General features: G+C 36.6%; 1 protein-coding gene across 2 annotated transcripts in view; it reads right to left on the reverse strand.

The window, feature by feature from the left end:
• The window catches only part of zgc:173742 (DNA topoisomerase I, mitochondrial), a 35645-nt gene that overhangs the window by 5010 nt on the left and 13083 nt on the right, over positions 1–17552 (reverse strand). For both annotated transcript variants that reach the window (XM_051869538.1, XM_051869539.1), the window contains exons 10-16: positions 12572–12694; positions 12247–12434; positions 11834–11978; positions 8065–8208; positions 6525–6710; positions 4287–4355; positions 214–328 (exon numbers count right to left, since the gene is read on the reverse strand). In XM_051869538.1, the coding sequence (XP_051725498.1) occupies positions 214–328; positions 4287–4355; positions 6525–6710; positions 8065–8208; positions 11834–11978; positions 12247–12434; positions 12572–12694 (970 nt within the window). The remainder of the gene's footprint in view (positions 1–213; positions 329–4286; positions 4356–6524; positions 6711–8064; positions 8209–11833; positions 11979–12246; positions 12435–12571; positions 12695–17552) is intronic.

Below are 17552 nucleotides of genomic sequence, written 5' to 3' on the forward strand. Positions count from 1 at the left end.
TGTACATTTTGTTTTTGAACACTCTGACAGCAATCCATATTGGCATCATATTTGAGCATTTTTAGCAAATGTTCCAATGCACATCCATACTGACGGCATGGCTGAACATCTGGAAATTATACTAGTTGTCCTGAAGTTGAATATTCACTTGAAGTTTGATTGATAGAATGCTAGATGAAAAGAGAGAAAGAGGCAGAAAAACAAGGCACTCACTGTTGCTAAGTTCTTTCAGCTGTTGCTGCAGGGTTATAGAGGCGTTGTATGTCCTAAAAACCTTTGCAGTTAATCCTGGCATGAGGGAAGTCAGGTGTTTATTCAGCACTTGAGTCTGTGAAGACAAAAACAAGATATTAAAGGTAGTATTCACACAAAAACGCAGAGAAATCACCATATTTTATTATCCACATTCACTGCAAACCCCTAGATGGTGCTGTTGCCTTGATTGTCTAGAAATAAATATAATACACACACACATACACACAAAAAAGATGTCTAAAAGAGAAGATCTCAACAGAGCAAGCTTTTTTCCCCCCAAAAGACATCAGACATTTGTACCAACTTTAATGGATTTGTGAGTGCAGGAGTATGGGTTGTATGTTCCAGACATAAAGAAAACATATCCATTAAATATGATGCTACACCTTCAAGATGAGTGTCTTAAAAAGGACTCGCAGACAAACTACATGGCCAACAAGTGCGTGTACGCTTACATCAGACTTGTTCGAAAACTTCTAAATTGAAAAATCCTTTTCTTAAAAAAGTACTGAAAATAAAAATATTCAGGAACTGTGGATTTTGTGTGACCCAGGGGAAGGCAATACAAATATAGTCACACGAATCTGCATTCTAAAGGTGCGTTCACACTTGTAGTTCGGTTCATTTGGTTCATTTGGTTCATTTGGTCTGGACCAAAAAAGAAAAAAGAAAAAAAAAACATTTAGTCCTGGTCCGATTAGCGTTCAGATTAGCAATTTTATCACCGAACCAAAAGATACAGAACCTAAAGGCATAGGGATACATTCATAACTTGATTGGTCGGATTTTATGACGTATTGCTCATTTTGAGATGGATCTTGCCGAACATCCAAAACAATGCTGTGTGCTGAGGTAAATGTGCTTGTTGTGTGTGCGTAGCCTGCATATGATGGTATTTTGGCCAGCTGGGAACTCGTGAAGAAAATGTGTAATGGAGTCAAAACAGTGGCGGGCATCCCTCCGTCACACACACAAACGATCTGCTGCGTGGAGACGCGTGCTGATGCCTGCGACTATGATGAGGAAAACCGATATGTGTGAGGATTCTGTCCTTTTTAGGGTCTCATGGTCCGTGTTGCATTCATATATCATTCGAACCGCACCAGAGTTCGTTTGGAAGCGGACCGAGACCCATTTTTTCAGCGGTCTCGGTCCGCTTGTTTGGTGCGCACCAGGGTTCGGATGGCAGCGTTCACACTTATTGAAATGAACCGCACTAACAGAGCAATCGCACCAGGGTTCATTTTAATCGAACCAAACATGCCAAGTGTGAACGCGCACCATAAATGAAGCTAGATGTGATATCTTTAAACGAACATTCCACTTTTAGCATAGCTTAGCATAGTTCATTGAATCTGATTAGACCGTTAGCATCTCCTTAAAAAATGACCAAATATTCAATATTTTTCCTATTTAAAACTTCTGTAGTTACATCGTGTACTAAGACCGACAGAAAATGAAAAGTTGCAATTTTCTAGGCCGATATGGCTAGGAACTATACTCTCATTCTGGTGTAATAATCAAGGAAATTTGCTGCCGTACCATGGGTGCAGCAGGCGCAATGATATTACGAAGCGCCTGTGACCCCGTTTGCACAGGGAGCGTGCCTTGCAACCATGGAGACATTTGTGAGAGGCGCTGCGTAATATCATTGCGCCTGCTGCAGCCATGGTACGACAGCAAATTTCCTTGATTATTACGCCGGAATGAGAGTATAGTTCCTAGTCATATTGGCCTAGAAAATCGCAACTTTTCATTTTCCGTCGGTCTTAGTACACGATGTAACTACAGAAGAGTCAAGTTTTAAATAGGAAAAATATAGAAACTCTTTGGTCATTTTTGAGCGAGATGCTAACGGTCTAATCAGATTCAATGAACTATGCTAAGCTATGCTAAATGTGGTACCGCCAGACCCGGAGATCGGCTGAATGGATTCGAAAACGTTAAAACTCAACTGTTTAACTCTAGGGGAGTTGGTAAATGAGCCTATTTTCAAAAAAAGTGGAGTGTTCCTTTAAAGATAATAAATGCTAATGACACCAGCTGTGTCCTAGCATGTCAACCACTGCTAATGTTAAGCACACGTGCTGCCGTCTGATGACACACGCATAGCAAGGTGCTTGATGAATGTTGAACATGTCAGTCTGTTCAGCACTGTTCACCAAGGAACACTGTGACATTTAGGTTAGGACACCCAGTGACTCAAAAGAACTCGGTTAAGGGTTTATGTGTGTCTAACCAAGCTATACTCCTGGGAACACAACTGCTGCACAATGTCCTCCAATCTTAGCTAAACCTGACAAAGTCCTTTTTTTTTTTTCATAAAAAAAAAAAAAAAAAAAAACTGAAAATAGATGTAACAGAAATGACCAATCTGCACTCAAGCCATTATGCAGTCAGGCCATGTCTCAAACAAAGAACAAAACAAAACAAAAATAGAATAAAATAATAAAATATGGCTCACATGGTATATTTTCTCCTATTTTATGGTACGCTGGGGCAAAAATCTTAAGAAGACTCTCCTATGCAAGCTCCCCTCATTAAAGGGGACATGAAAGTCATGAAAATCTGACTTTTTCCAAAACGATGTACCAGTTCTAAGGCAATGGCAAAAGTTTGAGCAAAGCATGCTAACTATTCTGTCGTTGGCTGCACAGACAAGCACAGAACACTATTTAGAGTCTCGTTAGCTTGGATAGCCTGCAGGTTGACCCTGGCAAGCTCAATTGCTAAAAATAAAAAAAAGAAGAAGAAGAAAAAAAAGGAGCGTTTCTGTCCCAGCGATATTTTGGAAAAAATATTAGACCATTCATTCACAGCATTTGATAGCAATCATAAATGTTAGCCTGGAGTGTATGGCTCTGTTTGGCAAACAGGTACGCTATGTATGTCCATACGGATTTTGCTCAAAAGATTACATGACGGCACATGCTAGTCGATGAGTTCAATCAACTCCGCAGCAACTACATAAATTTATCCAATTAGCATTCAGAAATGTCCAGTTGCATTCTAAAAGTTGTAACTTCTTCCTGAGTCTCTCCATCAGTGTCTGACTCCGGTTTGAACAATGTAAGGCTGAACACTGTTACTGCCAATCGTCATTTTGGCTGTGTGAGATTCTCCAGCTTTGTTGTTGTTGAGCAACCGAAGCGTGAGCTGTTAAAGTTCCGCCCTCTTTTGGAAAGCGGGCAGGGAGCAGCAGCTCATTTGCATTTAAAGGGACACACACAAGAACGGCATGTTTTTGCTCACACCCAAATAGGGGCAAGTTTGTCAAGCTATTATTTATGATCTGTGGGGTATTTTTAGCTGAAAATTCACAGACACATTCTGGGGACACCAGAGACGTATATTACATCTTGTGAAAAGGGGCATAATAGGTCCCCTTTAAAAGTTAATATTTAGGTAGATAGGAAATTGAGTCTAATTGATTATATGTAATATATAAAACAGTGTCTTTTCTGGTGAGGGTTCACCCAAGTTCAAGACATGTATTTTTTCTGAGCAGCATATATACACACAAGTGCACACATGAGCTTAAAAGCACAGCAGCATGTAATAAGATTTGCAGCACTTTATGGAAGAAGGCCAGTATTAGAGTCTCTGCCGCATCCTCCCCCATTCACCCCTTTGCTCTGCCTTTGCCATATCAATCGGAAGAGCCCAAAGTACAGATTAACATTCCCCCTCCACGATGGCCCACCATTACCAACCTGACCTCATCGAGGGGGCACATTTCTCTCTCTCTGTCACTGTATCTCTCTCTCTCTCTCTCTCTCTCACACACACACACACACAAACATTTTTTCCAATTTTCTCTCACAATCTGTGTCTCTCTGTCCTTCAGCGAGGGCAGCTGCAAAAATTAAGACTGAAATATATATATATATATATATAAAAAAAAAAAGAGCTAAAAAGAAAAACTACCATCCTTTAGTGTGAGCTCGTATGATGCAAGCCTCTCGAGAATCGTATCCCTCAGAATGAAAAATCTATGACTGTCTGCCGCTGTTTCAGAACATTACACTCACATTCAGTCGATCAAAGAGGTCGTCTCCTCCTTGCTTGTTTTCCATGAAAAGCTTGAGGTTTTTGTAAACCTAAAACAGAAAACACATGTTAGCTTGTTTATTATATGCATAGAACAGAGGTTGAGGGAAAAAAAGAGAGGAAAGGAAAGAGAGAGAGGCACTCTCAATTATATTTGACATTTCGCAGAAGTCCTGTTTTCCTCCACTCCTACTAAATAAACCAGCTAAAATATGCATGGAACTAATTAATGGTAGCAGATGTGGTGCTTTTAAATCAGTCTCATTTGAATAACAATTTATCCTTGAGCCAAATGCATGAAGAAGAAAGTAAACAGACCGCTCGCCAAGCAATGACAGAATTTATATTTCTGGAACATTTTCCCCCAATTTAACACGGTCGTATGTTAGTAATGATTGATTCATATGCTGACCTTCCCATCTAATAAGCACACATAGGGGAGATCAACACTTAACATGATCACATATTCAACACTCGAACTAATACGGCCAGATAATGCGGGTCAAAAACTCACAGACTAGCAGCGAAAATTCTTCTTTTTGCATTTTTCTAATATAACTCAATTTTTCATTACAGATTATATTATCAGCATAATAGTTGGAGTGAAAAGTTGAATTGGGAAATTAATGTGAATTTCAGAATTTGTTTTTTAACCCTTTTGCGTTAATGACAGCAGCTGCATGAACTTTATTTAAGTTTGCGTAAAACCAGGTGATCGTGTTCTCCAGCGTGATTTAAGATGATCCAAAGAGCGCTTCAGTGTTAGTAAATCTGACCATCTATACAAAGGAGTCACATGCTTAATGTCACAACAAAAACTGAGCTTTTTGAAAACGTTGTCCCTAAGTGGAAAAATCTGAAAATGCTGTTTTTGTTAAACGATGTGATGCATATTGTACTGATAGATATCTATGTTTATACAGTATTGTGCCCGTTATGTGCTATTCACTTTTACACTGTTGTTAAAAATACATTACTTTGCACACTCTTCATATCACAGCCCTGTAAAGATTTACTTGCAAAATTTACTTGCAATTGCTGTTCTGAGAGCAGTTGCATTTTAGACCAAACATATAATGGTAATTGAGTGTGACCTGGACACATCAGTGAATGGTGAGATTTTGCTAAATAAAATGATCCTGCCAGTAGAATAGAGTAAGAACTTGATTATGTCTGTTCCGTCCAGGGTTGCCAGGTTTTCACAACAAAAACCGCCCAATTGCTACTCAAAACTAGCCCAATCGTATTTCAGGGGGGTCTCCTGGTAAAAGTCACGTTCTGGGAGGTAAAATCCACATTTTTGTTGGGGTTCCCCTGGTAAAATTCACATTTCAGGGGCTAAATATAATGTTAATTTGGGGAATTTAATTGCAGTTAGTGAAATGCTACTGTGGACAGAGAGCGTTTTCAAATCAGGATTGCATTTCCAGATTAATGCAAATCTGGATTAATGTAGACGTAGCCTTAATTTCTAAATAATACATGCATACAAAAAAACAAATTTGTTATTCTATAAAAAAGGAAAATTAATAGCAGCATATTGATGGTAATGCAGCTCCAGACCACATGGCATGAAGTTCCAAAGGCTTTAATTGTTATTCATTATGTCGTAATGCAGGGATGAGAAAGTGGGGGGTCGGTTTTCACAATACCTGCAATTATATCTGACATTTCCGATGCCAAAGTCTGAGTCTGCCTGATGCCAAATAAACTTGCAAGATATTCAGAAACTAATTAATTTTCACTTGATGAGCTTCTTTCAAATGTTCTCATTTACATTATGAAACCTATGCAAGCAAACAAGATCTAGGGGCTGAGTACAGCAGACATCTCTCACTGCCCCTCTAGCCTGACCTGCACACTAGCGAACAGTGGAGATATTTTCTGCAGCTACGAGCTGTGCTAAAATATCAATAACCCACCTGTTATGACTAAAATGATCATACATGAGGTAATTGATAAATTATAAATTATTTTCCAGTAGGAAGCGTTTTAGGAAAACTAGTGTTGTTGCAATGTTAATACATGTAGGAATGAACAGACCAAGTAAAATTCAGTTTCAGTATGCAAATAAAGGCAAAAAAGATTTTAAAGTCAATGGAAGATGGTCAAACTTTAATCTTAAATATTATTAAAAGTTCATAAAAATCTAAAACACACCAGAGACAGAAATGTAAATGTTAGCCAGCACAATCTGTATTTTTTAAAAATGTTCTTACCCTTTTGGCCACAGGAACCTTGTTGTAGTAGCGGATGCAATCTTTACCCAGAAAGTCGAACTCTACCACACACTTTTGCCCATCCAGTGTGTCGTGTAAAGTGATGTGCTCCACGCGTAGTGAGCAACAACCCACGGTGTCTGCCGTCTCACCCTCTTCCTTTTCATTACCTGCTCTCAGAGCCAGCTGTAGAGTTCAACACAAACATACATCTGCTTCATACAGGCATGACACTGGATCACCAGAACATCTTAGAGTGACTGCTTAGCTGCTTGTGAACATGTTTGGACATGACAGTGTACTGAAAGCTGCAGTATGGTATTGAGGAAAAGATGCTTGCTGTTCAAAAGATATTTCCAATTTTTTTGGGAAAAAAAAAAGTTTCATATATGATCTAAAAACAACTATTTCGAGATAGTCAAATTTAGAAGAAATACTTGCAATTCTGAGATATAAAGTTGCATTTGAATATTGTGCAATATAATTTCATTATGATAAGTCGCAATTATGAAAAATACAAAAAAAAAAAAATGATAAAAAAGTCGCAATTGACAAATTTTCTATTACGAGAAATGGTTGTAATTTTGAGAGAAGAATTTGCAAGTATGAGAATGTTGCATTCGTGACATTTGCTATTATGAGATAGTTGCAATTGTCAGATGAAGTGACAATTATGAAAATTACAATTAAGTCGCAAAAAGTCGTAAATTACAAATTTGTTATGAGAAAGTCAATTGTGACATATGAAGTTGCAATTATGAAAAAGTTGCACTTCCTCAAAGTTGCAATTGTGACAAATTTGCAATTATGACAAGTGAAGTTCAATTATGAGAAAGTAACATTATGACAAAGTTACAGTTATGTGAAACAGTTGCAACTACGAGAAATAATTGCAGTATATATTGCATAAGTCGCAATTATGAGAAATAGGTAGAGAAACAGCCTTCCATACTTTTCTCATTCTTCATATATAATATATTCATCAATCAACATATTATTTAGCTTCATAATATAACTTAAATTGATCATAATATGAGGATCTGAACTTTGATCTTTTAAAATAAAAATTCATTATACTATGAAACCATAATGTAGCTTTCAGAACTCAAAACTTAAGTCCAAAACAACCATTTCTTGAAACTAAGGTGCAAAAATGTCTCATTCTGATTTTTGAAACTCAACATCAGTAACCAAAATTCAGAGTCCAAAAGACCTCAGAAAGAAAAGAAAGACACAGTCCACAAGACCTCACATAAGTTGACCACAGATGAAAAAATATAAAAAAAAAAGAAAAAAGTATGATATATGACCTCTTCAAATTGAAAACCTGCAGAAATAGTCGTCACAGTAAATGCACCACCATGCTGTCCTCTGTGATATCTCCTCACTCTCGCTGTATTTATTCTCAACAGGCAGCTTAATTGACGTGAAGTGATTACCAGTACACTGGAACCCTTTGGTCTTTTCCAAAATAAAGCAGTCATGATTAAAAGCCCTCTAATATGCACAAATTATGTCTGTGCAGCTTGTGTGGCCTGACCTTGTCGATAAAGTAGAGGGCTACGGCTCTCTGGCGTGTGCCCATCTGTTTAGATTTGAGGTCCTCCTGGTACTGGGTTCGGATGGCATCCACACACGACTTTAGTCTACGAGCCACCTCATACTTTTCCCAATCCTTCTCACCCTACAGGAGACACACACACAAAAAAAAAAAAAAAAAAATCAACAAAGTAAAGCATGGAAGTAAATGACATGACATCGGGCAGCTCAGCCTGACACTTCTTAAGTTATCTGTCTTAAAGTACCATCTTGTTCCAAAAGAACTGATTGAAATCTGAGGTGATTATGAACATTGTTTTATAATATCAAGAGATTTAGTAAAAAAAAATAATCTTAAAGACTTTACGAAACAAATGCAATTTTCTTGTCAGCATTTTCTGTGCAATTTTGAGACGATGTGGGTGAATTTGCCTTCGGTTCGAAGAGAAGAGAAGAGAAGAGAAGAGAAGAGAAGAGAAGAGAAGAGAAGAGAAGAGAAGAGAAGAGAAGAGAAGAGAAGACTGAGAACCATTTCAGTATCGATACATATCAAAATATCGATATTTTTGACAACACTAAATCCAAATGAATTAATATCTAATCAAATTAAATTGGAATCAAATTGCAAGCTTGTGAATCAAAATCGAATTATGAAATTTGTGTCAATACCCAGTCCTAATATAGATGACCACAAAGCTAAATATGGACAAAAAGCCACAAAACTGATTTTGATTTTTCAATAAAAATACAGAAGCGCATTAAAAAATAATAATAAAGAAAACTAATATCATAGTGGCCTTTGCATTGCACGTTACGATTAGATTGTCTGATTCCAGCTACGAGCACTTTAATTTGTACAAGCAAAAAGTCACTTTGTTGTCACAGCAACAACATAGTGACCAACACTGTGTAGAATAACTTAACCTTCACTAACTAATTCAGCACATAAAAAAAAGAAAAAGAAAGCAGACAGGTGAATGGATTCAGGAAAGAAAAGCAAAGTAATGAGGTGGCTGGGAGACGGTGTTGTAAATCGTTTTTGATTTTTAGATTTCTTGAGAGGTGTCCATCACCAAGTTCTGATGAAAAGGATCGCTTTTCTTCCTAATTTAATTAGCGAGAGGAAGTGAGTGGAACGAGGGTGTAGATGAGGTGCTGAGCTGAAACTAAGTGAGCGTGATTCGGCAGAACGCGAGAATACACATCGGCTCTGTTTGATTGGCCCACACTCAGTGCTAAAAGGCAACATCAAATCACATCTATTATTAACAAGGTGACAGACACAGACAGTCATGAGGTGCAAAGGACATGAAGATGAGTTGGAAATGAAGGGATGTACAGGCAGAGAGAGAAAGTAGAGGGCAACAAGTACATTTTAATCAAGTCAATGATAAGGAACTTACTAAAATATTACTATCACGTCACCAGACTTTTGACTAACAGCATAAAGTTGCACCCAGACTGCAGCTTATTCTGACCAAGAACCGCCAACTTATAGAGTGAAACAGTTGTGTTGTGAAGTAAATCTCCATTCATTTTCTCCATAGGAAAATTGATTTTTAATGATAACTAATAGACCTTTAAAGACAGACCTACTGTGAGTTCCAAGGTTGTTATTTGATGGTACAATGGTATGCTTTTGTAGAAGCGATCTGTTCACATTATTTCACCTTTAAAAAAAAAAAAAAAAAAAAAAAAATGCCCATGGTCCCGTACAGAAAAGTCCACAAAGCAGACAGTCCCAGGGAGTAAATCATGCCAAAAGAGCTGGCAGGGAATGCCCACTCCCATGAAGCACCGTTTTCCAATACTTTTTTTGCTTCAAATAAAAGTTAATGTCATGAAATACCTTGTAGTTGGTTGGTTTGGTTCATGGCTTACAACGCTTTAACAATGACTATGGGAAAAATGAATGGGAAAAAAAAAAAAAAACCTTCTGAAACCAACTCTGCTAAATAAGTGGGTGGGCACTAATTCACTCTTATAAAGGAAAAGATTGTCCCACTGACATAAAGCGAGCGATCTCAGTTTTTGTTTTCTTTTTAATGTGTTGTTTAGTGATGAGTTTATCTGAATTAGTTTATCTAGGTAGATTATACTACAGTAAGTTTTTCTAGATCAGGAGTTTTCAAATTGGGGTCCAAAGACCGCCAGGGGGATACAAGGGGCCAGAGTTAGTTATTATTATTATTATTATTATTATTATTATTATTATTAATAATAATAATAATAATATTATATTATATTGTGTAAATATATTATTATTTATACAACAGTTCTTTTTGGTTCTCGAAACTGATTGGCTGAGAGGTCTTTCCAGCCATGCAATATTCTACCAATATCGCCACGTGAACCGTTTCATCGTTTGAATCACTCCGCTGTCAGGATTCTCACAGCGAGTGTCATGGCAGACAAGCAAACCCACCATATTTTTATAGATACTACTGTTATTTTGTAATAAAATGTAGTTTTAAGAGTTTTTAGGCGAGAATATAGTTTAGACCTCAGAAATGCGATTTTATACTGTATGTAAACATAGCGAAAATTTGTTTAGACACTTTCGGAGATGCGAGTTCCAGGCTGTCAGTGACCGTTCAGCGCTCATATACCCGAAGAGAACAGCTTCATCTCGGCCAGTCCTTAGTGAATTTGCCGCTGACTCTTATGTAGACAGTGTTTAAACATAAGGGATAATTCGTTTTGGGTATATAAAATGGGCAGTCTTTGGTCTTATTAATCTATTACTTGTTCCAGAGCTAATAGATTTGGCTTAAAGGCTATGTTAAGTTTCATAACTTTACATTTACATTGAAATTAAATCCTGTACTAACTAGAGCGCTGCTTTTGTACGTCTGACTGAACTGTTTGCTTATTTCCTATTTTACTTCTTAAACTGTTACATTGGCTATTGTTGTTCATTTAAATATTATTGTTCAATACATAATATTTTATATAAATAACATGCTGTATTTTTTTTTATTGAGAAAGAGTCCGTTAGTGATTTCGACTTCAGTGAATGTTACATCAACATGCCATGAGATGGCAGCAAAGACTGTCTTTATTCACTCGCAAAGACTTTAATATTGAAATGGACTGAAACAAGGAAACAAGGACGTTGCTTTTACTTTAAACTTCTTACGAGATACAACTGACAAATGCATTGACTAGTGCTTTCATGGGAATGTCTTAAACGTTAAAAGGACAATTAAAGTGAAAATTAATTAAACTTTTAAAGTCAATTAAAAATACTGCTTTCCTCAGCGGACATTCAATCTGATTTTGTGATTATGAATATAAGATTGACCTGAAGAATATCAGCTAGATGCAGGTAATACACTCGCTCAGGCAATCTCTCTCATAATACTCTATATATTACAGTGTGTTTCAATGAAGCGACACAACGTTCCTTCGTTACTAGTTCTAAAGTGACGTTTTAGAATTAGTAACGGAAGCTTGGGCTCAAATGTTAAACTGTCAACTTGAAATTTGAATCCGTGGCAGAAGGAAGTAGTTCCTCACAAAAGAGGGTTTTTAAAGACACTCCATTGTTGTTCTTATTTATTTACACACTCGTGCCGTCGAACTGTTGCATAAATGCAGTATCACACAAGTAGCCATGTGATATGGCTGTATATCAGCACACTGTGACTGAACCGAATCACAGCCACGCTGATATACAACCATTTTTCACAGCTACTCGTGTGATATTGCTCATATATATAATAAAAGTGCTAAAACTTTGAATCTGAAGCTGAGACTATAATATATACCTTAAGTTTGGAGTTGGCATTGAGCATCACATATTTACAAGATCCTTGTACGTTCTCATTCCAGCTGGCTAGCCACGTCACAGTGTTGTCATGACGAACTTCCTTCCAGCGGTGACCAGCAGGAGGTTCTGGGATACGAGAGTCCCTGTAGGGTAAATTCATACCTTATATTTCCTCTGAAAACAAATCGCTGATTGAAGAAAGAAATATCACTTGACATTGCATATATATGGTTTTTCACAAGAGCTCTTGAGTAAAAACAGCTTTTACCCATTGCCATACAACTTTCTATAAAATATATCTGCAATGTGCTTTTGTTAGGCCTCGCATTCATGCCACGGTGCTACAGCAACGATCCCACTTCTGAACATATAATATGGCTTGAAAAGGCTATGCTGACATGAAAGCCTCACTTGCTGCAGTTGATAATGACGTCTTCAGGTTGAATCCTCTTCTTCAACATTCCCTGTTTAGGATGGTCTCCTCTGCCTCGGAAAAGCCCTGGAGGTTCTATCTTAAAGTTCCCGATGCGCTCACGATGGTGGTCCAACACACAGAACCCATACTCATCAACAATTTTTTGATTGACCTCTTTATTAACCTGGAGAACATGAATTAATTCAGAGGAACATCAGAGGAACATTGGTCACCTAGCGTAAGGGATGAGGCAGTCCATTCAACAATTAAGTAACTTTGATTTATATTTCAGACATTTAAGATGTTATAGAGGACACTCACCAACTTCTCCTCTTTGCTCATATTCTTTCTGGCTTCCACCTTTTGTTTGTGCATAGCATGGAGCTCCACAAAATCACACTTGCTTAGATCCATGATTAGCTGTCTCTCTTCCAAAGTCATCTCCTGTGCATAAGAACATGCATACACCATCAAAACCATCAAGAATTGATGAACTAATGATTTTTAAAAGTTTTAGTGAAGTATAACACTGGTTCCAGAAGATAGTGTGGAAAAAAAAAAAAAAAGAACTATAGTGTGCTATAGTTTTAACATTATGTTCATAAGTAAAAGAAATAATGAATGAATGATGAGGATCAGACCAGATGCTGCTCTACAGTGGCCATTAACTTTCCTTATTGATTTAAATCGGATGAGATGTCAGCAGTACATGAACCACCAACTGTTATTTTAACCAAAAAGTTGGCAACCATATTGAAGTTTCAAAGTGAAACTAGATTTATTGATTTAGTTTAAATTAGGAGAATCATTGTGCTAAAATAATACACAGCAATCCTAGCCAGAGGACCTAGCTCAGAGGACCCCAGGGTAGACGAAAAACAGCAGACAATTTGCACCAAAATTTGTCACAAGGTTGGGTGAGAAAAACAGTTTGGACAGGACTGAAATCAATAAGAAAGGCTGTGAAACAGAAATTTAACTTAACTCCTCAGGGAAAACTAGTCCCATCCATGCAGGGTTTTAAGATAGTTGCTGCTCACTTAATACATCTACCAGACATCTTATAAGTAAAAAGCTGAAGGCGCTGTTTTGTATCCACACAGGGTGATGATAGAGCAAGCACAAATTGCTTGAACTGAGTGAACTTTAGCTGACATACTTGACTGCAAGAATTGCACATATCAGAACCTGGCCATTTTCTGTAACAACAGCAAAAACCAAACAAGAATATGTGAAAAGAAACTGATGAGAGAGAATCAATGAAACATTATCCAAATGGTCTTGTAATAAAAGGCTTTGAATCATCACACTTGGAGTAGAGTCTTTGATGGAAAAAAAAAAAAACAATTCATTACAGCAATCAGTACATCTTCAGGTCAATATATCTTCCATGAGACAAACAGCTACTGTGGATCTCTACCCTTGAAAGATGAGGTCATGCTAAAGGTTTCTCCAAACACTACCATTCTAAATGTTAGGGTCAGTAAGATTCTTTTGGAAGAAATTATAACTTTTATTCAGCAAGGATGCATTAAATTAATCAAACATGACAGTAAAAAAAAAAAAAAAAAAAAAATAATCAGATTATCAAAAATATATTTAAAAAAAACTTCATATAAATTTGAAATATTCTATAAAAAAAAAATACTGTTCTTTTAAACTTTCTATTCACCAAAGAACCATGGGAAAAACGCATCACAGTTTCCACATAAATATTGAGCAGGTTATATTAAATATTAAGCTATATTTACTGTTTGATGATTTGAATGTTTCTTGAGCACCAAATCAGCATTTTAGAGTGATTTCTGAAGGATCATGTGACACTGAAGACTGGAGTAATGGCTGCTGAAAATTCAGCTTTGCCAACATGGGAATAAATTACATTTTTAAATATATTAATATAATTAAAAAAATACATTATAACAGAACAGTTATTTAAATTGTAATACTATTTCACAATGTTACTGTTCTTACTGTATTTTTGATCAATTAAATGCAGCCTTGGTAAGCATAAGAGACCTCTTTTTTAAAATGAAATCTTACAGGTCTCAAACTTTTAAATCTTTGTTTACATCCCTCTAAATGTTGGGAAAAGGCTGAAATTTGCTTAGGGACCAAGATTTTGAGCATTTACAACAGGTTTTTGAGTTAGCCTTGCACTCAGGTTGATTCCAATTGGCAGTCCTGTCATGAATTGCAACTTTGTAAGAGGAATATCAAATATTTCTTCAGACTAGGCAAAAGATTCAGTTCAGTGGAAGTGCTTGAGACTTTTGTGACACATAGCAACTATTCTGAAGGGTGAATTTATCAAACAATTCTGTCTGATCATATATGCCTAGGCTGTCTTTTTCTCTTTTTTAGGACATTTCTCCTGTTGCTCAAGATAATTATGCCTTATTTGTCATTTATACCTAGTCAAAATCGGGTTTGTTGCCTTGTGCTGCTTTGAAAAAAAAAAAAAAACCAACAACACAAGAACACTTTGTTTAATCACGCCCAAGTCTACCTCAGACAGAATGGCCAATGACATATATTAAGCAAATAATAAATTGATTTCTAAAGCTTCATTTGTAATGTGTATTCAATGATTTAACCCATATAATCCAATAATGTCTTTGAATTATCTACTTCTGGGAGCAAATACTAAAACATTTTACTAATTATCTGGTACATCATGTGAAACATCCCTACTTCAAAGTTTTTTAGAGAGCCATTTCTGATGTTTGCTTGTTTTTTTAATCAGTTTTATATATCTCAATGACTCAAAAAAGGCTGCCCTACTGATCCTTTGCACTGATATTGCTTTGGGATATGGCCTGTTTCATGACATTCAATAACAAGCACTTCCTACATCAGAAGACACTAAAGATCATCCAAACAACTCTAAAGGACCAAGATCCCTCACCTGTTATGATCACAGTTTCCCACTGGGCACAGGAAAGGAGATAGAGGATGAGGACAACCAAAAAATGAGAGGAGAGAAAAGTAAGTATCGGATGGAGGGGTCACAGAGGACTGACATACGCATTTCCCTTTTGTTGGCTTATGATTTATTCTTGCACTTTTGCAGTGCTAAATGTCACACTAACACTGATTCACTCTAATCTCTCCTCCTGGGGCTGGTGAAGAGAACCTGCGCCACGGGACCTCACACAACCAATTTCATCTGACCTGCCCCCCTCCATCTCCCCATTCTGTCACACACATACACATGCTCGACCATAAATGGCACCCCTGGGCCATTAGCCAGGGAGCAGAGCCCAGAGCAGAGTGAAGGAAAAGTGTAAAATGAGAGGGAAAGTAAAAGATGGGCCCAAAAAAAAAAAAAACCAGCACACAAACAGACATTCTCAAACCTCATAGACTCACAAATCAATTACATTTGTTAAGAGCGCAGCACGACCCATGACTCTATATTGTTGAATAAATCAAATGTACTAAATGGTGATCACAAATAACTGGCAATTGAGCAATGCGTCACTGTATTTAAAGGAAAAGTTTCATTTCTGTGGCAACAAACTGAAAAAAAAAAAAAAAAAAACTTGCCAATGCAAAACTCACTACCACACTGCTAGGGTGTTCTGGATGGCATTATTATGTGGTTGTACTTTTCTATGGCAATTTGCACACTATTCTATGACACTTTTAGTATAAAAAGTGTGAACTGAAAATTGCAAATAGAAAAAGTGCACTTGCGCGGATGATACCCAGGTGATGACACTTAACAGCATGGGCGACAATATTTATTGTAGTCATTTTCCGTGTTCCGCTCAGTCTTGCGAACAGTTGAGCGCGGAAGTCTTTCAAAGTATATTCCTTACCCGTGACGTGTCTAGTCTAGTGGACTTTTCAAGCGCTCAAGTCACTCGCACTTGCGGTGTAGCATCATTGATGACTATTTATGTTTTTGAAGGGTTGATCATTGAAGCCAATCACAGACATATCCGATGAGCACGTCAACACAATGGTCAATCAGAGGTGTTTATGAATCCGCTCAACAGCACTCAAAGCATTACATTTTTAAAATTTCAGTACTGACTTGGTACCAAAGTCGGTACTTTTGACATCTCTATTTCTAGGTTACCTGCCATAACGTAATATCTACACTACTGTGCAAAAGTCTTAGGCACGTCAGTATTTTCAGTAAAAAAATGGTTTTAAGGCAGTTATTTATATATTTTGCTGTCAGTTCACATTTCCAAACATTCATTTTGCCATTAATTGTAATAATCCAGTGAGATTTTTAAATACACAAGGAGTCTGACAACATCTAGTGCTCCACACGGAGATCTGATCTCACCATCATCGAGTCCATCTGGGATTACATGAAGAAACAGATGAAACTGAGAAAAACTAAATCCAGAAGAACTGTGGCCAGGTCTCCAAGACGCTTGAAGAAACCGACCTGCAAAGATGCAGTACTGTGAAGAGTTTTAGGCACTTGTGTAAAAATGCTGTAAAGTGAGGATGCTTTCAAAAATACTGTCATAAACAGATTTTATTTCTAAATTAACTTCTATTAACTAAATAAAATCAATATTTGGTGTGACCACACTTTGCGTTTAAAACAGCTTTTGTCCAGGTACACTTGGGCATCATTTTTCTGGTAGCTTTGCAGGAAGGTTTCTTCAAGCGTCTTGGAGACCTGGCCACAGTTCTTCTGGATTTAGTCTGTCTCAGTTTCATCTGATTCTTCATGTAATCACAGACAGATTCGATGATGGTGAGATCAGATCTCCGTGAGAACCAGCTGTTGTCAGACTCCTTGTGTATTCAAAAATCTCACTGGATTATTAAAATTAATGACAAATATACATATATATATACATATATATATATATATATATATATATATATATATATATATATATATATATATATATATATATATATATATATATATATATATATATATATATATATATATATATATATATATATATACACACACAGGTGCTGGTCATATAATTAGAATATCATCAAAAAGTTCATTTTTTTATTATAAATTATTTTTAAAAATGAAACTTTCATATATTCTAGATTCCCTACATGTAAAGTAAAACATTTCAAACGTTTTTTTTTTTTTAAATTTGATGATTAGAGCGTACAGCTCATGAAAGTCCAAAATCCAGTATTTCAAAATATTAGAATATTTCCTAAGATCAATCAAAAAATGGATTTGCAAAACAGAAAAGTTCAAGTTCTTTAAAGTATGTTCTTTTATGCACTCAATACTTGATCGGCAGGACATATTACAGCAAATGACTTGCTCCTAGCACAAATTACTGCATCAGTGAAG

Source organism: Ctenopharyngodon idella, chromosome 18, assembly GCF_019924925.1.
Source record: "Ctenopharyngodon idella isolate HZGC_01 chromosome 18, HZGC01, whole genome shotgun sequence".
Taxonomy (NCBI): Eukaryota; Metazoa; Chordata; class Actinopteri; order Cypriniformes; family Xenocyprididae; genus Ctenopharyngodon; species Ctenopharyngodon idella.